This window comes from Apteryx rowi, unplaced genomic scaffold, assembly GCF_003343035.1.
Source record: "Apteryx rowi isolate R43461 unplaced genomic scaffold, aptRow1 scaffold_628, whole genome shotgun sequence".
NCBI classification, from domain to species: Eukaryota; Metazoa; Chordata; class Aves; order Apterygiformes; family Apterygidae; genus Apteryx; species Apteryx rowi.
The window spans coordinates 135994-161634 of record NW_020450903.1 but is presented as its reverse complement, the minus strand read 5'-3'; the positions used below and the strand labels follow the sequence as shown (position 1 = coordinate 161634).

Genomic DNA, 25641 nt, shown 5'->3' with positions numbered 1-25641 from the left:
ATGACCAGGCCTGGGGCTGTCCCGGAAGCGACCGGAGATGGCAGAGCTTCCGGGTCGCCCTCCCTTCCGTCTTCCCCCCTCCCCCGTCCCGCAGCCGCCGCCTAGCAACCAGGTCACTCGGCAACCACTGTGTGCTCCCGCGTTTGCCCGTTACGCCGCGCGCGGGGTCAAACCACCAGCTACGAGGGCGGGGGGCGGCGGGGGGCAAACCATCCTCCCGGCAGGCGCGCCGGGGCGGGGGGGGGAGCCCGAGGCGGCGGGCAACCGAGGAGGCTGCGGCGGGCCCGCGGGGCCGGCCCGGGGCGGGCCCGGGCTGTGCTTGAGCTCTGACGCCGCTGCAAAGTCAGAGCACGCTTGGAGCCCGGAGGCTCTATCTAGACCCCCAAATATCAGGATGCCTGTTGAGACAAACACTTCCAGCGAGGGGGGTGTAGGTGGGTGGGAAATGCTGCCTCAGCGCTCAGCTCAAGGTGTGTCCGACGAGCCGCTACGGTAAACGCGGTGCAGTGTAGCTGCCAACGCACTGGGTATCCACAGCGGTATCCCTCGCGTCTTAGCTACAGCACACAACCCACTGGAGACCTTGTATGTACCGCCTGTAGCCAGGCAGGTAGTGTGTGCTGAGCTCCAGGCTGCTATTGGTACCTGACTTCGGCCGTTTAAGCCCTCTCTGGAATGCCTGTGCTGCTTTCGTGTTGCCATCGTATTACAGACCTATCTTAAGTTTTTGGTTCTTGACCACAGTTGACTCTACATGGATTAAGATCAGCAGAAGTAAGTTAATTTTAGCTTTGGCATTTAAGGAAAAGATCCTAAAGCCATGTCAGCCCTACAGACAATCAATAGCCAAAACCGAGGGCTCTGCAAGAATATCAGAAGAGGCTCTTTACTGATTATTGAGCTAGACAGGTTTTGTCACATGCAGTCATTTAGGTCACATTCCTTATAATCACTATTCTAGATGACTTCCTGAAGTACTAAAAATATTTTTCAGGGAGTTGGAGTAAACGATATTTAGAAAGAAATCTGTACAAATTAAAATACATATCAATAAACTAAATGCTGTTACTCACATTCAGTTAGAAGGTAATCTAAACAAAGTCATTATGGGCACATGCCTCTACATATGGCAGAATTTGGTCTTTGATAATCATCCTTGTGCTATTTTTCCATGTCCTCTCCAATTATTTTTGGTTATTTTTACTATTTTCTTTCTTTTGTCTGATCACTGTTCTTCATTGTTCTTCCCTACTGAAAGCACCACTCACACTGCTTACGCTGATCTGAATTAGTGCAGCCACAATGCTGCCTCCTCTGCCTTCATGCATGTCTGTCCTCTCTGTTTTGCACTAGCACTCAGATGATCACACAGTGATGTGGTTCAGTTCGCTGATTTGACAAAACCTAACCCAACAAAAAAGGTCATTAACATTTAGCTGAATCCACTCCATTAAACAGTTTTCCACCCAACTGTACAACTGCTAGTGCAGACTCAAGGGAAGGGAGAGAAGGCACAGATCCCACCATAGATAAGCTCAGACTGCTGTAGAACAGCATGCTAATTGATGGTGCAGTTTCACAATTCACATAAAGTGATCTCAGAGTGTAATGCCACCAAAAGGAGCACTCTCTCCTGCTCTCAACTGTGCTTTTCTGCTAAAAAAAAATTGCTGCTGACAAGAGACATATCTAAACTAATGCTGAAGAGTTAAATGACAAATATAGACAGTGATACATTGTATCTGATGCCATTATAGAAAACTTGTTTAAAACGCTATTTGCTGTATTTTCACATTGAACTGTACCTATTGCTGACATCTGTGGGATAGCAGCACTCCCACACAAGACTTCCTTGTGCAATACGTATCAGATTCTAAGTGGTCTATGTATCTTTAAGCAAAACAAAGCCCTGATTAGACTAATCTCTTGTGTTAGTACAGAGACCCTTAATTCTGCACTGACCTCTATACAGACAGGTCTTTGCTAATGTACAGATTTGTAACAGAAAAGACTGGTATGAATTAATTATGAACAGCAGCATATGTCTGAAAGCAATATGAAAAACTGTAAGGCAAGGATTAAAAGAATGACTAAAAGCACAACTGACAGCAATAAAACWGGTAAACACAGAAGATTGCTGCTTACATTGAGACCAGAAGGCCTGCACTCTGATAAGCCCCTACCTATCGCAGAAGATTTGTGCTCTGATAACAGGAGGAGCACATTGTGTATGCCATTCCTCTTCCTGCTGGCATAACAGAAGGATAGACTATAGCCACTGAGCTACCCAAAGTAAGGAAAAAAAGACAATGGGGAGCAACCTTGCTTAAGATTTATGGAGGATGAAGCAAGCAAGAATCTGAAGCAACAGATCACGTCATAGTAACTCCTAATCATAAAAGATCTGCTCAAAAAAGCCTGTCATGACCAATCCAGGGAGAGATAAGGGACAATAAGGACTCAATAGGGATAGTACAGAGTCAATAGATAGCATATCCTCTGCGGTGCATTCAAGTGATCCTGGCTACACCACTTGGGACACACAATTCTTGGTGTTTGTAAGCATTAAAGTATGAGAAAATGTGTAAGTGAAACCTATGAGGAAATGAATATGTAGGACCAAAATCGGAGTTTTGGGTTTTTTAAGTATTGCTTTCCAATTCCGTAACATCTCACATTGAGCTTTGTCAAATTCCTTCAAGCATCCAGTAGAGATTCAAAGGCCAATCTACCTACTGGTAGCTAGTATCAACCCATTTCCAAATTAGAAATCTAGATGATAATTGGATAGTTATTACTCAGTCAAATCAATGACAGCTTGTCATAATTAATGATTTTTCTAAAAAACAGAATGAAGGCTGATCTTTTTGAATTATTATGTATGATTAAGAGAATGAGGTAATTTATAAGGAGTACTTATGATGAAGCTGAGAGAGCTGTCATGAAGAGCTACCAAGTCAATACGGTCTAGCTGGAAATGGTGACAACAGCCTATCAGTCAGAAATACTGGCATTAAAGCAACAGCCACTTTTAAGGTTTGCTGCAACCAACTTTATTCTGCTCGTTTCTGTCAATAATCAACATTTAACTCCCCGTGGTTATGAGCAAAACTGAAAGACACTGCCCCCCAGACACACTCTGGAGTAGCACTGCCCAAGGGAGACTACATGTCGGGCATTCAGGCACTGGCTATCAGGCAGGAGGCCGGCGAGGAATCACACGACTCACTAGAAGAGATACTCTATTATAAATAGAGAACAGACTATTAGAGAATTAGAAATAAGGAACAGAGTTCTCTAATGGCAGCTGCGGAGAAGCACTCTGCCGCTGGCACGTTAACCGCCTCAGCGTTACAAGAAGTTCCAGCACAAGCCGCTGCCCGGAAGCGCCAGCGGCGGGGCTGCCGGCAATAAGGCGGTTGGCGGCGACATGCTGCGCAACGCTACGGCTGCAGGCCGCCCCACCCCGCCGCCATTTCGCACAGCCCAGAGCACCCCGACGTCCGACGTCCTCCCTGCCCCTGCCCCTGCCCCCGCCCCCCCCCCGGGCCGCCAGGAGTCTCGCGAGAGCGCCCACGAGAACACCCCGCCCTCTCCGGCGCCCGCCCGTTGGCCGGTAACGTCGCGTCGCGTCGCGCGGGCGGGGCGCCGCTTTGAATCGGCGCGGGACGCGGGCCCGCGGCCGAGGGCGGCCATGGGGACGGTGGAGCCGGCGGCCGAGGCCGTCGCGGGCCTGAGGCGAATCGAGGTTCCGCGGCCGCCCTCCATCGAGGAGTTCACCATCGTAAAGCCCATCAGCCGCGGCGCCTTCGGGAAGGTTTACCTGGGCCGCAAGGCGGGCAGGCTCTATGCCGTGAAGGTGAGGGGCCGCCCCTCCCCCCGCGGGTTGACGTCACCTCGCCTTCCGCGCGGTGGGGGGGGGCGCCTGTTTCCCCCCCCCCCCCCTCCGCGCCTCGCCGAGGAGCGGCCCCGCCGGGTCTCCGCGCTCCTTGCGCCCCTTCCGCGGCCGTGGGAGCCCCACCGCTGTGCTGCCGCTGTGTTGGTGTTTAACCCCGCGCCGGGGAGCGGCGTCCCGCGGCGAAAGGCTGCCCGTGTGCCTCGCCCCGGTGGGGCCCCCTCCCCGCCGAGGGGCAGGCCTGGGCCGGCTGCGAGAGGGAGGCCCTTCGCTTCCGGCCTTTGGGGGAGCTGCAGCTCTTTTGGCAGAAGTCGAGCGCCTGGGGAACGTATCGCCCGCATGGCTGTGTCTAGCTTTCTCTTCCCGTTCCTGTTCGCCTGGAGGTTTTGTTAAGGAGGCATCTGATAGCAACAAATGCTTTCTGAAGTACCTTAAATATCGAGGAAAGTGCACCAAAAGATTTCTAAAGCATCAATAAGCTATTTGCTTCTTGTCTGTAAATTCTTGTTGTAATTATTTTCAGCTCTAGCACTACCGGAATGAATATTCTCACATTTGCTCGTGAATGAGAAGTCTGCCTCTGGGATGCACAATGAAAGCAAACTATAAAAAACATTTTGTTAAGTATACATTAAAAAAAAAAMCTCCTGGGTTTTCTCTGTGTATACACAAAAGATTAAGAGTCTGGTGACAACCTCTTCTAAACTATATTGGTCTGTATGCTCAGGTACCTCAGTAATAAAAACTTTACCAGTGTTATGTGCAAACTTGACTTTGCAACTGAGAGAGTTGTAACCGGCTGCATAGTGCACAAAGAAAAGGAAACATGAAAATAGTCAGCAAAACAGACAGCTCAACATGTTAGTGTTTAAAGCTACATACTTTTTTATTTTTACATAATTTTATTGCAAGTATTATGACCTGAAAGCTTTTGTGTCAATAACATTGCAATGAAATTTATGGATTGTACACAGTTACAAAACATAATGTGTGCTAAATATTTGTACAGTTGAGGCCAATGTCTATAAAAAGTGTAATTCTGTAAGTCTTGTTATTTTTTTGTTACCAGCTTTGATAATAGGGGTAGTCCAGTACTGGACTCAGTTTGCTACAGTTTGTTTTGCATATAGAGTAGATAAATTATATTCCTTTAATATCACCATACGTATGAGGACCAAAGATGTCAGACATGGATACACTTCCAATGAATATGCAGTGCCAGCTTAAATACATATCAAATGTGCTATTATTTGCACATTCTGCTCTAAGAATAATACTGAGCAGGCATCAATATATAATGAAGCAATTCAATACAGGAACTGGAGCCTAATTCACAGTTAACAGTTTGTTACTTCTTCATGAGTTACACGCATTTATTGAAGCTTCTTCCCAAAGGAAACAAATGTTTGTTGAATGACTTAATAGTAAATTTTAAATTAGGCAAAGATTTGCTTGCTTTCTCTGCAAAGTTAGGGATTAAAGGCTAGAATAGTTTAATGGCCATTCATTTAACTTATGAAGAGCATTTTTTAAAGTCTTGCACTTGAGGGATGGTTTAATGCTACATGTTTAGCGGTCAAGCCTATGATGTCCTCTGAAGAGATGGAAAGACTTGGTCAGCAACTGTGTCTCTAAGCATTCAATACTCTTTCCTGGTTCTTTGAAGCAGGCATCTTTGCATACTGTGGGTAAGAAGGTTCAGTTGGGGCAGTTTAACTTCAGATTCAGCCTGTGTGATCACAGGAAATGTTGGTAGTGTGATTTCCATTCAGGACTGAATTAGAAAGACCAATGGAAAAAGGTTCTTTAATGACCTAAGCAAAAAATGCATTTCACAATTCTTTCTTTATACAAAGTTATAGCTCCATTATATAAAATTTGTGTGGACTTGAAGTATGGAGATAAATGAACTGACTAACGAACTGCAGCACGTGTGTTTTCAAAACAACTTTTTTTGAAGAAAATGAGTATCGAAAATGGGAATGACAGTTAATATATGTCTGCTTGGGCTTTTTGTTTGTGTGTTTTTTAGGTGATGAAGAAAGCAGACATGATCAATAAAAACATGGTTCACCAGGTCCAGGCAGAGAGGGATGCATTGGCTCTCAGTAAAAGTCCTTTCATTGTGCACTTATACTACTCACTTCAGTCAGCTAATAATGTCTATTTGGTGAGTAAATAGATAGCTTGTGGTGTTCTGTGAAAGCATTAAAAACAGAATGCAGACCTATGTACATGTCTAAAAACACATTTTTGTGGTAGCAAATGGATATTCCTTAGTCATTTCTTGTTTCTTCTTTCTTGGAATGGTTGAGCAGTGAAATGTTCCTTTTCTCCTTGCACCTTTGAGATCTTTCCACTTTTGTTCCCTCTTTAACAGGAAAGTCTTTTCTAATAGCTAGTCTGATTTAGGACTATGTAGAAACCTTTGGGAAAACAAAAAAGAAACCATTCTATTCAAGCAGAATCCAAATGATTGAAAGATACCTTGTAGTTCACGAATAAGGATTGCTTATTGCCTGCACTCAAAATATATTAATGTAATTGGGTTAGATGACAAGAGTATAACCAATTGGCAGAACTAAAGGCTAGGCTACATGGAGTTCTGTAGGATCTGAATGTGGCTTTATGAACTGTCCCCACACAAAGGTACTGATGAGTACAGATTAAGACCATCTACAAAGGTTCTAGCATAATTTGCCTGGCTTGCTATGAACATACACATTGATCATCTTGCATAAATTCTGAGACTGAGGTTGATATGCACTCTTACGATGCATTTTGAGTATAAGTGAAGGCTTCTTTCCCTGGAATCTCTGTTAATTGCTGCTCAGAACAGAGGAGAATTTCAGGGTGAAGAATTTTTAAAGGAGATGCTTGACTTGCATATATTAAATAGTTTTTTATATCACGATCTAAATACTGGTGAGGTTTATTGACCAAAAAACCCATAAACTCCTATTTATCACTGAAAAGTGGATTTTTGAAACCCTGTGGGGTTTTTTTGTTTGGTAGGGTTTTTTTTTTCCCCCCTGAGCCATGACTACTTAGTGCCTCATGCATATTTTTTTTAGACATGATAAAATAGCTCTAATATTGGTTTGACGAGCTCAGATTTTTAAAACTTTGCTCTAAGGGGTTTCATGTAGAATCACCTTTGGACCATTTAATGTGGTGCTATCTGGCTTAGCAGGCTGAAAACAATTTGCATTTAAATTGTGTGTGTATTTATATACAAATGTATTGATAATTTTTTTTTAAACACTTTCTTTGGCCTCTGAAGTGCATGGTTGTTCTCATTGTATAATTTTTTGAAATTTGTACCATTTATTTCATAAAGCTCAGGTCTGAGTTTATGTTAAACATTGTAACCTGTATAAACATTTGCAAAATAAAATCATTGATACCTGCTTTATACAAATTACAGCATCGGTGGTTTTAGGATGCAGGCCTTGTTTCATAGAATTACTTTGCAAATTATTTCCTATTATAAGGAAATTTTACCTTTCAGAATTTGGAAGCTAATTGAAAAGCTGACTACAGAAAGTAGGCTAGACAAATCATACAAGAAAGTAAATTAAGAGAAAGCATTATTTTATCAAAATGAAAAAAGTATTGTGTTGGAAATTAAATAAGCTACCACAACGAAGCTTCTAATCAACTCTCACTCTTTGAAGCGGAAGCTATTTTATAATTTACTTGCAAATTTGAAATTATTTTAAAATTGTAATTTAAAACGCTTGAATGGCAGGTGATGGAATACCTTATTGGTGGAGATGTCAAATCTCTTCTCCATATTTATGGATATTTTGATGAAGAAATGGCTGTAAAGTATATTTCTGAAGCAGCACTGGCTCTTGACTATCTTCACAGGCATGGGATAATCCACAGGTAAAACCTTTTTTTTTTTTTTTTCCCTTGCAAAGAAGTATTTGGTAGCGCTTTTTTTTTTAATCTTTGGGAAATAAAAGACCATATTTATTATAAAATACACAATGTTTTTTATCTTTATTTTTTAGCAGTTTTGCCAAATTGCAAAACTTTTAATTTCTGTGACATGCATGTGGTGATATTATGAGGCCTAAGACACATGGTACAATATTTAGTGCTAGATGTGTTTAACTTTTTTAGTATATCCCTTCAATTGGAGTCTTCTGTTGGCTAACAGACTTTATTAAAGAGGATGAGATAAATTGTTAAGTCTTTGGGACTAAATGTTTCTGGTTAGATAATTTTCTTAATGTTGCTAATTTGTCTTTTTGCTGACTTCAATTATATCATATCTTCAGGGATCTGAAGCCAGACAATATGCTCATTTCTAATCAAGGCCACATAAAGCTGACAGATTTTGGGCTTTCCAGAGTTACTCTGAACAGAGGTAAGATGCATCAGTATTCTATTGGTTGTATTTCTTATATTTTTATGTGTCATCTTCTAGTATCTTGAATGTTTTACATTCTAGTAGCAGACAGAGGCTCCAGTTAAATAAGTCCATATGCTGCAATAATATTGATTCTAGTTGGTAATAAGTACTAATAAAGTGCTTGCTGGTTAAGGAACTGCACTGTACCTTATTGGATAAAGTTTTTATTCTTTGGGACAAGGATGTATGAAAAATGATCTAGGGACATTTCTTTTAAGTGATACGGATTTCAAAGTTTTCTACAAAGTTCATTAGGAGAAATCAAAGAATGGATGGCTAATCCTGGCATTTTCTTGATGTACCACTACCTATTTCTGTCTTTTGATGCATGTGGGGGTTTTGGAGGGGGGTGTGTGTTTTTGTTCTCTGTCCTTGTGTATATTAGTTTCTAAACTGAACTGGGACTTTGCCAGTGTTAATGTGAGAGACAGGAGGAGGATGAGGAAGTGAAAGAAGAAATCATGAACCTTGCCTAACAGAAGGTTAGGAATTGCTGCTTTAGTATATGAACATGTCCTATTGTTTTTAAGTAGCAGAAAATGTAGCTGACTTGTCAAATGACTGTCTGGTCCAGGCAATAGGCTGCAGATCTTGGGGAGAACAGCCACTTCCTGAAGCAACTGTCTCCTCCAACCCCTGAGCCATGTCAGCCCAACTTATGCTGGGCAGCAGGAACTTAGTTTTCTGACAGGCATTAGGGGAACATGGTTTTTAAATGCAGTCAACCAGGGGAATATAGAAATTCAGAGTTGTCTATGGAGTTCCTAATTCATGGTTTTAAAAGTATAGGGAAAAGTGCTAAGTATACTCTATTTTCTATTATATGCTGCTTTAATTGATAACTTCTAACAGAACAGACTATTGTGTTTAGCTTAATGTGACAGAGAAGAAGCTAAGAGCCTATCTACCTTCTCTGCTGAGCAAAAGATGGCATCTAAAGTTGAATTTTCACTTACAAAAAGTTCATCTCCAGCTTGTTTCCAAGACATCCTTGGAAAGAGGGCGTGCTTTCAACCAAACATATCATCTTAGCTCACAAACCATAGGCTGGAATCTCTACCTAAAAACAAAGAATCTAAAAACTGAAACTGATTCCAGTTTAAAAAAACATAAAAATTATAGTATAGTATGCTGGAAAGGAAATTGGACTTTTACCATTTCTGAATTTATAAAGTGTGATTTTTATGAAGGCTGTGCACCAAGAAATGGCTTTTATTTAATAAGAATGTACAGGAATGTCTTCATTTGCTTTCGGTGGCTTCTTTTGTATATTTGTTTGTTATGTCACTAAACTTTTCTCTTGACCTAGCAAATATTAAGTAAATGTCTATAATTTCACTTTTTGAATAGTAAAAGGAAAAGCTAACAAGCTTTTTTTTTTTTTCTCCTCCAATCTGTTTGTAGAGATAAATATGATAGATATCCTCACTACACCATCAATGGCAAAGCCAAAACAAGACTACTCGCGTACTCCTGGGCAACTGTTGTCTCTCATCAGCTCTCTGGGTTTTGTAAGCAATTATTACTTTCTTTGAGAAAACTGAAAGATTGAAGTACTTCATTATCTTAAATATAGTAATTGGACTGATAAGGTTTTTATTACATCTCTAGTTTCAGCTAATAGAATGTTTTATGATGCATTTCCAGGACCTTGAAATTCTGGAGAGATTACCTGGGACTGTGTTTCAAATCAGTGACTATCAATTGTACTTTAAAAAAATATATAAATAAAAATAATTCAATATATGGATATAGCTCAGTTCCCATGCATATTTAATAAAGAATATGTAAAGTTGTACTTACAATCCTGGATACTTTTTTCAGACATCATTATCTTTTTTTGCATATGTTTCTTTTTGCTTGATAGTATACTCCTGTTGGAATGAAAATGCCAGGGCCCAGTTTACTTCGAACTTCTGATGGTCTGCATGGAATGATTTCTCCCGCATCTGTAGTCCAAAAGGAAAATACCCCTCTTTCAACAAAATTATTCAAAACATGTGAGTATACTGAGCCTTATACCAAGTAACACTCTCAGCTATAAGCTTTGTTTTGTTTGTTTTTGTTTSTTTGGTTTTAACTTATGTGAACAGCTAGGATCACTCGTAACAGACAGTGCTTCCGTCAATGTCTTGCTATATACCAATCTTCCTGTTTTTAAGGTCTGACTTTTTTCAGCTAGATTACTACTGTCACCTTTTGATTTTCAAATGCACAGCCACTGAATTCAAAATGACCCTTTAAGATTTTGCAGAAATAGTGACAGTTCTTGGCATACTTTGTTGAAAATAATTTAATATAGCCACATATGCTTTCATTTAAATTCTTATTTTTGTGCTTTGACATTTCCAAACCAAAATGAAAAAGACAGTTATTGTGGTGCTAATACTAATGTTGTTTTTAAAGTTCTTGCCAAGTCCCTACCTCAAAAAAAAATGAGCGAATTGATTACACAGGAAAGATGACAAGAGAACAATTACTGTATCACGCACAGCTTTCCATTATTTCATTCATAGTGATAGCTTGACATAGTGTGAAGCTGGATAATATGTGCTATATATGCTGCTTATTTGGATCAACATTTGAATCTTTTTTTTTTCTTCTCAAGGTCTTGATAATTCTGCATTCACCCCTGGGATGCCAGTGAGGAGTTTAACTCCAACTCTACTTCAGTCAAGAAAAAGGTTTGGTACCTCCAGTGCCAGTAGTCAGTCACACACACGTGTGTCCAGTATGGAATCAGAATGCTGCAGCAGCCCCAGGTGGGAGAAAGATGTAGAGGTCAGGATTGCTTCATTTTTCCACTACAAATTAAAATGACCTTGTACTTGTATGCTCTATATGCAAATCTTCCTCACTTTTCCGAGGTATTCCAAATGTAGAGAAGTCCAGCTACAGGAAAAGAGCTGGTTGTAATCCTTGTTGAGCAGGAGTATTTTGGATCAAACTATTATTATTACCTTCCTTCCTCCCCCCCCCCCCAAAAAAAAAAAAAATCCTGTGCAACATAAAAGCAAATGCCATCTAGCCTGCAGGAAAGGGATGGAAGGAAAGCCTACTCCTGGGTTTAGCCCTGCGCTCCACAAGGTGGGCAGTGCTGGGAGCACTGGCTCTCTGGAAGCTGACCTTATATCTGTAGTTTTATTAGCCCAGCATGCAGACAGGAAAATCCTTTGAAAAGGCAGAAATTAGAAAAAAATTTTATATATAAACCACACACATTTCAGTCTACTACCAGCTAGGAAAAGCTGAAAATGTTTAAGTTTTTAAGATTTGTATTACTGAAGGTTTTTGTAGCAATTAACCTAGCATATGTAATTAGCAATAGCTGATTTAAATACTTTCTCCAATTTTAAACTGTTAATGAAATTCTGTATGGACAAATGTAGAAAACCTAAAGGAAAATGCTGCCTTCCTATTTAGCCGTTTGTCACTATTCCTCTTTAGCTCACACACAAAACAGAAGAATTTATATTTAAATCTATTTACAATTCTTTCTGTTCACTTTCCAAGGCCTTGCTTTTACTATTATGCTACCAAAGCTAGCAGTAAAATCAAAATTTCCTTTTGTCACCTCTAAAGTGTAACATACCATAAGGTAATATGGCTTAGTTTAATTTCTTAATAAAAAAAAAAAGATAAAATCTTCCTCTTTAAGCTTTTAAAAATATTGGGCTTTCTGTTGTATTTTAGCAAGTTTGTTTTTTGTGTCCTAAAAAGTCAAATTACCAAAGTTGCTCCCTAATTTAATTTTTGGATTTTTTGGAATGCATTATTTATTACTTTTATCACTACTACTGGTTAGAAGGAATAAGTAATGTTTGCTCACTTTCAATTATTTATTGAAATAGAAAGAAGGTATTTTCAGGGGCACATTTCTGTAAAGCTGTGATCATATTTTTCTTGATACTCAAAACTCTTAATGTGCTTATTTGCAGCAAACTGAAGATGAACTATGTTCTACAACAGGCAAAACAAATAACAGCGAGTCGGCTCTCCTTTCTAATGTACAATTACTGAATGGCAAAGATATTAAAGAATTAAAGAAAAAAGAACTTGAGTCAGCCATTTCTCCCATCAGTAGCAATGATTCTGGCAGCAGGCAGAAGTTAGTAATTGAGCGTTCTGATGTGATGGGTACTCCTGTAACTGCACTGGATGTGAAAGGCGTAGTCAGAAAATGTCTCTCTGAAAATAAGATTTGGGAAGAAAAACTTACTGCAAATAAAAGTGATACGACTAATGAGACAGCAAAAACTTCCAGTCACCAGCAGTCACCTTCATGGTTGAATGATCCTATCAAGTCTATCAAAGAAGAAGAAATTCTTGAAAAAACAGGTGTAAAAAGAAGCTTTGAACTAGTTGATACTAGTCCTTGTCAGGAACTTAACTATGTTAAAAAAAGCAATGCAGAATATAAACGTGGCTGTCATATCTCAGAATTTCAAGTAAACCAAAGCACAGGTTTGACAACAGAAATTCAGTCCTTAATGCTTTGTGGTAATAGATGCCTCCATGAGACCTGCAAAGGCAAGGAACAAGTTAAGGGTTATACTGGTAGGCAACAAACACTAGATAAATCAGTTACTCCAATAATAGCTAAAAATCTTTTGTGTGACCTGAATGCAGACTATGACAAGGATGATAAAAAGGAGTATATGAACTCGAGTTTCTTAGGCACTGATGACGAAAAGCCTCTAGGAATCCTTAGTGCAGACTCTGATTTATCCTTTCCTGAAATGTCTGTTACAGAGAGCCATTTAGAAAAGCAGCTCTTAGATTTGGATAAAAGTGTTAAAGACCTCTCTTTTGAAGAACCAAAACCTGAAGACATGTTAATAACATCATCAAAATCCCAAGATGCTTCCCTAAATGGAGAAGAGCATGTTGTTCCGGACTGCAAGCTGTTACATCATGCACAGGATAATGACCAAAAACATGTGGCAGAAACTCACCTTGACACAGTATCTTCTCCTTCAGAAAAGATAATGAAAACAATGAACCTCTTCAAAAAAAATGCTGTTGTTTTTCGAAGTTATAACAGTCCGATCAATGTATCCAATGCATCTGAGCCATGTAGTATGGCTTCCTTGGATATAATGGATCTTTCACCTGCTTACAGTGGATCTTACCCAACAGCTATTACTCCATCACAGAAGGGAAGACCGCATAGGGTGTATCAGGTCTGTAATGAGACGTAGAAATTGTGTCTGAGTGTGCATTAGGTATTAGTGATGTGAAATTATCCTCCTGGTTGGTAACTAAAGAAAAGTCAAAGTGGTTGGAGGTAGTCTGTCAAAGATGACTTGCACTGATAGACTTGGGCTTATTGCACTTGTGTGGCCAAAATGATTGTTACGTAAGAGCTTAGCAATAACTGCGTGTCCACTGCTCGCCTTTGGTCCAGCGAGCATTGTCTTAGTCTGCCTCTCTCAGAAGTCCTTCGCTTGTGCTGCGAACAGGTAAAGAGACCCTGTGTTGTTTTGTCACAACCCACTTCTGGAGCAGTGTGGTACTTCCTGTGAGTTATTTTAGGTTTTCTGATGCAATGGAACGTCTCTGACTTTCCTTTCTGACCCCCTAATGCAGTCTGTGAAAGCTGTTGAGTTGCTGGTAACTTCTCTTCTGCCTGCTTTTTTTTTTCCTTCTGGGTAGAACTGATGGCGTGATGTGTACTGTCAAGTGCCAATTACAAGCATATTATGAAGACTGATGCAAGCAGTAACAGCTGCCTGCAAGTTATGAGATTTTGCGTTGACCGTGTTAATCCTACTATCTTGTCTTAAAATAAATTGGACCTCTAGATGTGGGAAAGATATGGGTATACTTTTCAATACATGCTTACTGTTTTATTTTAGTATAGTTTTACAAAACCTTTGTCCAGTTACTTAAGTTTGAGCTGTAGGGTTTAAGCTTTTGGAGAGAATTCCAAAAACACTTATTAGTAGCTAAGTGAATAATTTGGTGTACCAAAAGGGGACATTCAGAATAGTATTTTGGGGAAAGTCTTTCTTTTCTTCTGATGTTCTTGTCTCAATTGCTTGCTTATATTCACCACAAAATTTTACTGACTACAGAACTTATATTCAGCTGAAACGGAGTCAGGATAACATGCACTTCATCTTCTGTTAAACAGATAAATGACTGATGGCCTTAAGTATATATAYAAAAAAACCTATCCTCCTATTCAAGTCTGAAGTTAGAAATATTTAAGAATGTCACAAAATAGCATCATGCTAGATGATTACATATTTACTATTTTGCTAGTGGATTCTGCAGCCTGTATGGTATAGTAGTAACGCATTGATCTGCTGCATTGAAGACAAAGTTGGGAACCAGATTGTACCAGAGGCATTGGAATTAAGGGTATATTGAAAAATAAGGAATGAAAGTAACTGCCAAATACTTTAGTAGCATTTGTAGGCCATAACAGGAAATCCTTCATTGCAGTCAGCCTATTAACTGTGAGAATTTGATCTATTTGCAAGCTTGCTTATGTTGTCTTCAAATTTTGTCCCTGATTACTTTCTGAAGGCCTGTGTAGTTGTAAACAGTAACATAAGTCTAACTTGGGCAGAATTTCATCAACAGGCATTATGCAACTCCCAGAATACAACTTAAACAACAAAAAGCTCATTCAATATCTRTTGAGTATATATGGCATGCAGTAAGTGACATTCAGGCTTCTCCTTATTTTACAGGCATCATTTGACATATATACTTGCTTTATATTGGCTAATATTGAGAACTTGATGCTAAAATTGAGTCTATTTTGACATTCTTTTTAGTAAATAGTGTTTTTTCAGATTCCAAGTTGGAAGGGAATGTTGTATTTGTTTTCTTTTTTTAAGATGTTACTTGTGTATTTAGAGTAGGCATTGTTTACCTTCAAGATAATGAGATAAAGATGGAATCACAATTCACACATGCTTGGGAATGTACATTTTGTAACATGTCCTTGACTTAGGCTTGAGTTTCGACTGTTATACCATTACTGAACCTGGGCATGGGAGTGGGGAATCTGTTTGGTTTGGTTTGACACCTGAAGTCTTCTGTTGCATGCTTGAAGACACCTCATCAGGGAGATGCTGACACACCCTACAGGACTCCAAAGAGTGTAAGAAGAGGAGCTGCCCCAGTAGAAGGTGAACGCATCCTAGGGACTCCAGACTACCTGGCACCTGAGCTGCTTTTGACAAAGCCTCATGGTAAGGAAAACAAACCATAGAGTTTTATAAATACTTGGAGGGTGACAGGTGCTTACATTTCTAAATGTCTTTAGAGTACTAAAAACTTCAATTAGGATGATGGTGAATTTTTTTTTTAATATCTAGTACTTAGTGTTTGCCAATACCAACGGCTGTTTGCCTCAGCAGCTCCTTACATTTTATTTTTTCCCCATAACCAGAGGCTTGGACTGTCTGACATAGTCTTGCCTGCTACTAATTTAACGCATCAGAAGCTGTGCTTAGGCAGCCTGAGACCTATATATGGCTTAAGAATCACAGCTTGGTCATCCTGTGTATACTTAAAGACTTTTATTTTTTTTAATTTAGTCAAATTTAGTATGAAAGGATTGTGCTTCCAATTATTCTCAAAATGTATACTACGTTTATTGATATTGAAGTGCTATATGCAGTCAGCCCAGTTTACAAAGTTGCATTAAAATCAGTTATTCTTGAAGTAAGTGATTTTATGAAACACTTCTATTAAGTATTGTGACACGATCTTTCATCTAAGTGGACAATGGTAGCAATCAAATATTTCTTGAAAAAAATAAATAAAATAGCACAACACTGAAGTGCATGAATTTCTTTATTTTCTGCAATAAATCAACAAAAAGGCTGAAATATTTTCCTGCTAATTTGCAAAAGCCTTAAAAATTTTTTTTCAATGCATCCCTGAGTAAGTTTGTTGTTTATAATCACTCTTTATTTCCATCACGAAAAGCATACTTCTAGATTTTATGTATTTTGTAAAGGTAATAGTCTTAACAAAATTATTTTAATACTACTATTGAATCCTCATTGAGAAATGGAATGATCACTAATCTGTGGAACAGTAGAGCTCTCCTGCGTTTAACTAACCTACGTTAACTAAAATTGCATTAATATATTTAACAATTTGAATATAACTTGACTAAAATTATTAAACATACTTAGTTATTGTTTTGCATTTTCATTAGGGAATCTTGGTTATTTGGCAGACATTAAAACTTGATAACACTTTGTAGATGTAATCAATCCTATATAGAGAATGAGAAACTTGGTTGCAAAATGATTTTTCACACAATTATCGAATGTTTTCAGGACTTCAGTGATAAGTTCAAAGGGTCTGGGGTTGCATTTGAGTAAATGACAAATCTCCCATTGCCTTTAGCAAAGCCAGGATTTTCTGGACTTGAAATTCAAAACTTTTCTTCGCTAAATACTTTTGGTGTCATTAACTTGCTTGTAAATGTAGCTGTAATCTTAAAATAGTTTTGTGACATTACTAGAATTTATTCCTGTTTGTAATTTAACATTAGCGTTTTGTTTTATTGTTGAGCTACCAGCTTAAAAAGTCTGCATTTCTATGCCTTCAATCAGAGAATTGTACCTAAAATACTTACTGGTGTTTAGATTTGTTAGGTTATTTGCAGTAACTGTAATGTACTTGCTTCATTGTCTTTTCATATGCAGGGACTCTGACCTCTGGTGAGTTTGCTTTGTACTGTACAGAAGAGGCGTGTTCAGCAAAACTTTGAACAGTCAAAGTATAATTAGATCACAATTTCCAAGAAAAATGTTTGTTTAATGGTGTTTCTATATATAGAAAGATATGCCCAATATGCACTCCACATTATTATGTGTGATGCTTCCAAAAAAATCCAGGAAACTTCAATATCACTGTGACTAGGCTATCAGAAGTCACACTTTTAAGCTTAGACTTCAGGAGAAAAGTCAGCACATGCTGCTCTTGGTGACTTTCTGTAACAGGAAATAAACCAGAGACATTTTTTCTCATTGCTCCCTTTCACTTTTATGCAGTCAGTCTGAATCAGTTCATGTATGTGGCAAAGATGATTCAGATGTTCAAGACCCTGTATTTCTGTCTTGCTTTGTGTTAATAGATATGATTTGGCAGGGATATGGTAGGATTTAGTCTAATTCTTTAGTTAGACGTTGAGGGGGAAAATTTCTGCTGAAACTTGTTTTACTACTTTGTTCGGAGTTGTGATCTTCTTAGACTTTGCTAAAGCTGAGAATATTTTATCTGAGCACCCAAGTACATCTAACAGTGGATGTGACCTCACTGCTTTGATATGCTTAGCTTGGTGGGGCATTCTTATTGCTGTTAAAAGCTGCTTTAAAAATGTGTTGGATTATTTTTAGTTACAGTTGTATAGTTCAGTTTTCAGATATTCCTGGATTTAGTCAAATGGGCTTCTTGAAATGACTGAAAAATTTTTCTTTTCTAACTTGAGGTGACTTACGGGGTTTTTTATATTTTTATTTATAATATATACACACACACATATATATACACACAAACAAAAAGAAAAATTACATGAATTATTTAAAAAATTTTTTTTGCAGCAAGTGTCATTCATTCTTTATGCAGTGGAGTGGGCATGGCTTAAAGATGCAGAAAGCTTAGAATGCATGCAGTGGTGTTTGGGGTTGCTTTGCCTGCTTGTTTAAGTGGATTAATAAGATTTTGCAAAAACTGGAACCTGGAAAAACAAAGCTATTTAACAAAGGAGAGAAAGCTAGTAACTACACATTGTGACTACAGTAACTACACTAATCAACTTTAGTGCAATGAAAAGTAATACCAGTTTCTCACATGCTGACTTGTCTCTGCAAGCTGTCTTCAATATTTTGACATAAATTTAGATGAATGAAAATAAAGCTCAATAGTTTGAATTCCTGGAGTCTTGTCAAAGAACTGAGAGAAAGGTATGGGATTATAACAGGGAGCATTCATCTGAACTCTAGAGCAGATGTTAAAGATAACTGTTTACTGTCACAAAACAACCCCTTAGAGAAGACAGCCCCTGAATTCTTTGTGACAGGAGCTGATAATTTGATTGCTTTTAAGAACTCCCTTGCTTTTATCAGTAAACCCTGGGACTATTCATAATGAATAAAGGAGCAGACTGGAGAGGGGAAAAAAAGCCCTTAATATGTCTTTAATCTTCTGCATGATTATTAAGTACAACTTATTTTTTCCTCTTCTTTCATTTCCAAGAAATTTTGCAGAATTTAAACATTTTTCAATTTCTGCCATGCCTAATCTTCAAATGTTTGCAAATACCATTATGTATGACAAATACAAAGTTTATTGAGCAACTTTGTTTTATTGTAACGGCCTGGATTTCTCCTATTCAGGTTCTGCTGTAGACTGGTGGGCTCTTGGAGTTTGTCTGTTTGAGTTTCTAACTGGAATTCCACCTTTTAATGATGAAACACCAACACAGGTCTTCCAAAATATTTTGAAAAGAGGTAATTTGTTTCAGTAATCAGGGGAAGCATCTTTATTACAAAGTTTGTTGTATGGTTTGAGTTACTGACTCATCTGCATCTTTGTCCATAGACATTCCCTGGCCTGAAGGTGAAGAAAAGCTGTCTGATAATGCCCAAAATGCAATAGATATTCTTTTAACAATTGACAGTACAAAGAGAGCTGGACTGAAGGGTTAGTATTGAACTTATTTCTTGTGTTCTTTGCACTTTGAAAATTTCAAAGTGTTATCCTCCTAAAACTTAGACTAATAAATTTTAATGGCTATTTAGGCTCCATATATAGTGTCAGAACACTTAGCAAGTCATTGTATTTGCTGTACTTCTTGTGACAAGGTTTTACTTTCCTCTTTCAAAAGGGCAGATATTGAACTTTTCTTTACCTTAACACTTTTTGCTGTGAATGTTTAGTGTTTGACATCTGACATGCCAAAGTTCACTCTATTAACCAATTCTTGTAACAGACATTTGGGGCGTCCTGGCATAACTAATTTTAGGCATATAATCAAGGTCTCTGTAGCTTGGCAGAGGAAGCCTCCTACAGAGGACAATTCAAAGGAACTATTTTAGGAATCTGCCTCTCTACACTGAATGTATAGAGAACACAGAGTTAGACAGTGGGAGTACTTTACAAAGTGTATATATAGGTTTTTCCCTTGTAGAGGGACTTAGGCTCCCTTGCTGTCATAATAGGGACTATATTTCATAAAGTTTAATAACATGGAAGGAAATTTACTGGGTGAGATAGTTCAGAAAAACAGGGAGAAATCTTTAAGAGAAAAATCTGCCTGAGAGATCATTAGACAAGGAAATTATTATGCAAGTGATCACTCTTAAAGAGATCAAAGAGTAGAAGATGAGACTAGGCCAATTCAAATTAGAGAAGGCACACATTTATAAGTGCGGCTTATGATGTCAGTAGGGAATTCTTTGACTTTTTAATGTCTCTCAAAAAGCATCTAATGTCTTAATTTGAGAGTGTTTTAGTTAAACCTCATAGTAAGGGCAATAACTTGTGTAATAGGGTGAAAATCTAATTGCCTGTGATTCATAGCAATTTAAACTAGACAACATAATGGTTTCTTCCAGTCTGAAGTTCTAGGAAATTGGTTCCTTGTCAGGACCTGTAACTGTTAACTGATCTCCTTATCTGATTTATAGCCCATTGAAGTGAAGTTGAATGAACTGATTTCAGGACAGCCATTAGGTTTTCTTCCATTGTAACTGTCTCCATCATGTTGTCCGTCCTTGTCTACCCCCACGCCAAACACACACGTGCACGCATATTCTTGCTCTCCCTCTTTCTCCAGCATGAAGTCTAAGTTGCTGAGAAATTTATGTCACATCCCAGTGGTGTGCTTCTGTCAGCTGTTTATGTCCAGGTAACAAAGCTTATGAGCAGCAGTTGGCAGAGAACACTTGTGTCTCAAGGGTTTGGGGGTTTTTTTGACAGAGATGTGGACAGGAGGTGATTGCCAGCTATGGCATAGATCAATACTTCTTTGTAAAAGAACATGCAGTCTGCTCATCTTTCTGCTGAAGACAGCCTTCAGTACTTGAGTTCTCTTTTTAAGTGCAGAACTGTAATTTAGGCATATAGTGGATGTGTCCATTGTGTCCTTCTGGATGTATAGTAGTTTAAACTATAAGAAGGAGTTAGAAGGCTAGCCCTCTGCTTTCTTGTCTTTTGCCCCAAAATGTTAATGTTACGTTAGATTATTTGACCAGGAAATGTCAAAATGATAAACAAGTTCTAGTGTCTTAGAATTAAAATTTGTAGTGATTGTCTTGGACCAACATCCATGTACCTTTATATGTAATTCTTGCCCTTCCTATTATTCTTTCAGTTAGCTTCTAGTTTCTGTGCTGCAGGTGATAAAAATGTAGGTTTTTATCCCACTTAGCTGAAAATTTGCTTTCTTGGATTCAATCAAAGCAGCAAAGCAACTTTCATCACAGAATGATGTTTCATGATCAGAAATCAGATTATCAGATGCTACATGCCAGGAAGTCTTCTGGTCAAAATGGACAGGACAGGGAAGTTCTAGAGTCAAAAGCTTACAGCTTGGTTGGTTAACCTGCCTCCAGTAGCTGGGAAAGAGGAACCTGATGGTCTGTGGTAATTTGACCATAGGTGTTTTTTAACCTCTGTGTCTGGTGGTAGGAAAAGAGAATGATTTTAGGGGCTATACAAAGCTGATGGAACAGTCTGGCTAGCAAAGGGCAGGTGGCCTGGGATGGAGGAGGGTTGCATTGACTTCTGTATGTCCTCACTCAACCCAGAATTTTGACAAAAACTACAAACAGACTTTGTTTAAAATGTCTGTGGTGCCTAATCATGAAAAATGCCTCTTCTGTGACAGCCCCTAAGTACCTCTGATCCAGTATATGAGTTGTGTAGAATAGGATCTCTAGCTGAGGAAAGAAAGTTGGTATGACAATAGTTTGATCTCACTGAGATTGGGGATAATTGCAACCTAATTGCAATTGAGCTTGGGCTTTCCAAAAAAGTAAAACAGAACAAAACAAGTGACAATTTTTCCTCAAGTGAACAAAGTGACTGTGGGGCCTGGAGAGAAGGAAACTCCTAATGCTTGTATAAACTTCTGTTTCAGAACTGAAACAACATCCCTTCTTCCATGGTGTAGACTGGGATAATCTACAGCATCAAACTATGCCTTTTATACCTCAGCCGGATGATGAAACTGATACCTCTTATTTTGAAGCTAGGAATAACGCTCAGCATCTGACTGTGTCTGGTTTTAGTTTATAGCATCAAGATAAGTGAAATTGCTCCATGTTTTTTGCACACTTACAGGTTGTCCAATAACACTAGTTTGGTCTTACTAAGTTTTCTTGCCAAATTTAGAGTGTTTTTAGTGATCAATCTGCTTTTATTATTGTTTCCTTTTTTCTGAAGTGAAACTACTGTACAAAACTTAGTTGGTATCAAGTGCCTTTATGCTACTTTTTTTATTTATCTCACTGCACCTTACTGAGAGGCCGAAGTGTTGTATTTCTTAGTTAGTAACACTTTACTTGGCAAAAGATTGTTCTTTTTAAGTGTTGTGTAACCAGTTAGGAGGTGGGGAACTATTTTACTTTAAATGTAATAGGGAAAGGACATGCATACATGCTAATTGCTTTAAATACAACTTACCTACCTGTGGTTCAATGTAATCTCATTTGGGAGTAGTCCTTTGGAACCAATTTGAATATATATCCCTTGTGCAAAACTGATGTTCCCATTCATGATGGGAAACTAAAGTCTGAACTGTTGAAACACTTTACTTCTCTGTTTATCTTATTCCAAGAAGGGTTAAGACAGGCAGTGTTGTTCAGAGTTAACTCAGCAGTACATGTCCTGTCAGTGTTGTGAAGATTGCCAATGGTTCTAATGCTTGTCATCCTTTCCTGGACAAATGGGGTAAGGAAAGAAAACTTGGGGCAATTCTATTAGTCAAATACTTTGTTGAAATTGTTGTATTGTAACCACTTAGAACATGCTGTAGGAGGATGGACTTGAGCAGCACACATTTTAGCAATTACTTGTTTTAAACAGAAAATACTGAGTTTGTGTGTTTGCATTCTTTCTTATGTCAGATGTTAGAAAACAAACAAAAAAAATCACCTGAGTGTTGGCTAATAAGTGAAGTATTATTGATATTGAAGCTGCTATATATTAAAGACTACAATGTATTGCAAGTTAACAGACTATTGTATTGTAAATTCACAACAAGATTTTACTAGATTTTACTAGAACTTGGTATCTTTTCAGTATTATACTTTCTAATTAGGGGGAAATTGTCTTTAAATATACTTCAAAAATGCAACATGAGAAAATTTGCATGGGGGCTAGATTTTAAAGGTTCACTGCAGCTAATACTGATTAAATTACCTTCTTTTAATAGTTTTTTCTTTTTCCTGCATAGGTATCTTTCTCAGCTGGCTTATTGAAGATTTTTATTTTTCAGGTTTGTACTTGTTAGTTAAAAGATCGCTTGTGCTGGCTGGTGTTGCCAGCCCCAGTGGCTTTATGCCAGAAGCCTAGCATTTTGCTTTTGCCAGCTGACTTTCAGACTGTTTCATGAATTGACATTTCATGGCGGAAGGAATGAGTTGTCCCTTCATTGCGCAGCTTCCTGGAACACAAGGTTTAGTGAATGGAATTCGGAGTAAACACTATTCACTAGGTTTCCTGCTTGTCCTTTCAGATAGCTAAGAAAGAATCAGGAAGGGAGTGGAAAAAATCCTAAGATTTCTTAGAAGGGACAAAAGAGAGCTAATTGCTAACAGTTCAGAATGCTTGTGTTATTGTGTGCCTTGACCTAGAGCTGGGATTCATCATATTGAAATAGAATTTTGGAAAATTGCAAGACATCTGTGACTTTTACTCCCTTCACTAAGGGCTTCATTTCTGAAAACTTCTAAACTTATTGAATTTAATGCTACATGAAAAAAATGAGTAAAGAATTGCATGTAATATATTACTGAAGCATGATCAATAGAAGACTAATTCTCCAAATGAGAACAGAAGTTCTTTAGTATAACTTTACATTAAAAATACAGACTTCTCCTTTGTGTACTTGAAATTTACTGAACCCCAATGAAAAATAATACCTTAATTGAAATCACTGCTATTTTATGCAATTCATTTTTACATTTGTAGCAATGTTACTTAGAAAAAAGACTAGTCTTATGAGAACATCAGTTTCACACTAAGGAAAAATCCTCTATAAAAACATGCTAGGTAGGAAATGATGTAAATTTAACACCAAAACTGTTGTGTTCAGTAGCTTACAGGTGGTTACAACATTTCCCATTTTGCAGTATAATGCATTCACATTATAATTAAGAATTATTTCAGGGAGTTAATGGATATTTATCTTCAAAATGTCAGACTACTGCAATTTTTTTTTCTTAATCAGCTGTGAGGATCAAGCAAGCTTTTATTTATAACCCTTTTAACCCATCACAATGAACTACAGAACTACTTAAAGGTCTGATGACTTTTAAGCAACTAATGCTAACATAGTTACATAGAACCAGAGATGATAGTATACTGAAGCATTAGGCAGAAAGAATCTTCATAACTTATTATTTCRTTCTAAACCTCAAACCTTCTAGAAGATCATGGTTCTTCTACCATAGTTTTATGATGCAAAACAAAAACAAATACTACAGAACTATATATAAGCCAGCTGCCCATCAGAATGCCTAATGTAAACTGTATCACTGTAGCATGTGTACACTGCTGTCTGACTGGTTAAATTTTGCACAATTAGCACTGAAGACTTATTGTATCCCATTCTATTCAATATCTTGTTTTTATCCTGATGATAGCAAACATAGAGCTTAGTATTACATGCTGATTGATTGATTTTTCTAAAAATGTGTCCTAGCTTTATTCTTCAACTTAGTTTGTCTCAAAGAGCCTCCTTGTTAATTCAAGTGGGGGGGGGGGGGAAATGGTGTTGATGCTCAACTTGAAAGACAATACAGGGAAAAGTACAAAAAAAAAAATTCAAATGTAGTAGCTGAAGATGATTAAAGCTGCTTCCTGTTAGTAATCAACTACAGCTGTGGAATATCACTTGGCAGCCAGCTGTGACCTGTTTTTTGTTTTGTTTTTGAAGGCCTAGGCTTCTCTTCATGTGCATAACCTACATATAAATGCTGTAGCTTCCACGTTATCTGTCACCTGGGCAGAAGTGTGCTAAAAACTGTAAAGATCAGTAACTGTCATGCTTCCTTATACAGCAATAGCTGTCTTGGATGACTGTCACTACCTCTAACTTGCTGTTATACTTGCCTCTGTGTTGCACAAGGTTTAGAGATGAAGATACTGAAATGTTGACGTGTTCTTGAGCTAATAGGTTCCAGTCTCAGTATGATCAGGGTTCACCTATGGTCACTTTTCCAGTAAACTATATTCTTTTGCTATCTGTTAGCTTTTCTAAAAATATACTTTGCACTCTGTCCTATATAAAAATAAATAAATAAACACTGCAGTCAGTCTTGCCATAGCCTACTGCTGTATTTTTGACTTAGTGTTAGGTCACCAGTATTGGTTTTCTTCTTTTTGACCCTGCCTTAATTTAAACATGTTATTCTATAACTGGGGGAAAAAAATACTGTTCTTCCCCTAAGAAAGGATTCTGATTATAGATAAGGAAATACTATTAAAGTAGAAACAAAGTTTTTGCTGTGCAGTGTGTGAACAGCTTATCTAAAGCATTCAGATGAAAGACTTTCTGCAGCTTTTAAATTTTATGGGCTGAGATTGCAGTGCTCCTGTGCTGAACTCAGTGGTATTACCTGCATGTACTAGTATCTCTTCAAAACTTTTCCTGTTGTCCACAGATCAAAACCCCTTGGTGTAATATTGTATTCCTTAAGTATCACTATCTCTATCACTATCTCTGTTGCTTTTTCAGTTAGTAATAGTGTGAACATGGTGATCACAAAATAATGAGGGAAAGATAAGCAGAACTTTAGTAAGGATAAGGAAGTACTTGCCCCTTTTGCTGTTAAGGAACAGAAAGTAGCTATGTGTGTTGCAGCTATCCTTCTCCAAAGATGCTTACTGAAGTTTAATTTTCTAAGCTCTTCCTTGTATCACAGTCCTGGAAGCACTTCAGTTCATGGCTTGCTGTCTACTCCCTGCAATCCTTATTACAAGCTATGCTTGCATATTAAGGGGAGGAGAGCAAGGAGTCCTCAGATGCTCTGTAATCTCTGCTCCAGCTCTGCTTCTCTGCAGTTACTAGAAAGAGTCACATGACAGTGGCTCCATCTCCTGCAGCGCTGCCTGTGCT

General features: G+C 38.2%; 1 protein-coding gene and 1 long non-coding RNA gene across 9 annotated transcripts; one reads left to right on the top strand and one right to left on the bottom strand.

Moving 5' to 3' along the window:
• The first annotated feature begins 373 nt into the window (after nucleotides 1-373).
• Nucleotides 374-24849, top strand: MASTL (microtubule associated serine/threonine kinase like). Of its 8 annotated transcripts, XR_003256392.1 has the most exons (13): nucleotides 3661-3859; nucleotides 5928-6065; nucleotides 7647-7786; nucleotides 8185-8273; nucleotides 9723-9829; nucleotides 10186-10318; nucleotides 10927-11099; nucleotides 12257-13501; nucleotides 15388-15526; nucleotides 18692-18805; nucleotides 18897-18998; nucleotides 21439-22250; nucleotides 22756-24849. XR_003256392.1 is itself a non-coding variant. In XM_026084177.1 (12 exons), the coding sequence occupies exons 2-12, from the start codon at nucleotides 5931-5933 to the stop codon at nucleotides 21594-21596; spliced, it is 2535 nt and encodes an 844-aa protein (XP_025939962.1). In that variant the 5' UTR covers nucleotides 374-774; nucleotides 5928-5930; the 3' UTR covers nucleotides 21597-22741. The 8 variants fall into 8 exon arrangements, 7 of the variants coding, with proteins under 7 accessions (XP_025939962.1, XP_025939957.1, XP_025939960.1 ...); XM_026084177.1 differs by lacking the exons at nucleotides 3661-3859; nucleotides 22756-24849 and adding an exon at nucleotides 374-774 and having other exon boundaries at nucleotides 21439-22741; XM_026084172.1 differs by lacking the exon at nucleotides 22756-24849 and having other exon boundaries at nucleotides 21439-22741.
• LOC112974823 lies at nucleotides 5974-11063 on the bottom strand. The gene is made up of 3 exons (XR_003256393.1): nucleotides 11012-11063; nucleotides 10122-10267; nucleotides 5974-6321 (listed from the first exon to the last, which is right to left on the bottom strand). It is a non-coding gene; the product is annotated as an uncharacterized LOC112974823 (long non-coding RNA).
• Nucleotides 24850-25641: the final 792 nt, after the last annotated feature.

Bases quoted from the DNA above. Each gene is read 5' to 3' on its own strand.
- MASTL (XM_026084172.1), top strand. From the start codon at position 3,695: ATGGGGACGGTGGAGCCGGCGGCCGAGGCCGTCGCGGGCCTGAGGCGA. The intron at 7,787-8,184 runs GTAAAACCTTTT...TCATATCTTCAG, and splicing joins AGGCATGGGATAATCCACAG to GGATCTGAAGCCAGACAATA. The intron at 18,806-18,896 runs GTAATTTGTTTC...CTTTGTCCATAG, and splicing joins CCAAAATATTTTGAAAAGAG to ACATTCCCTGGCCTGAAGGT.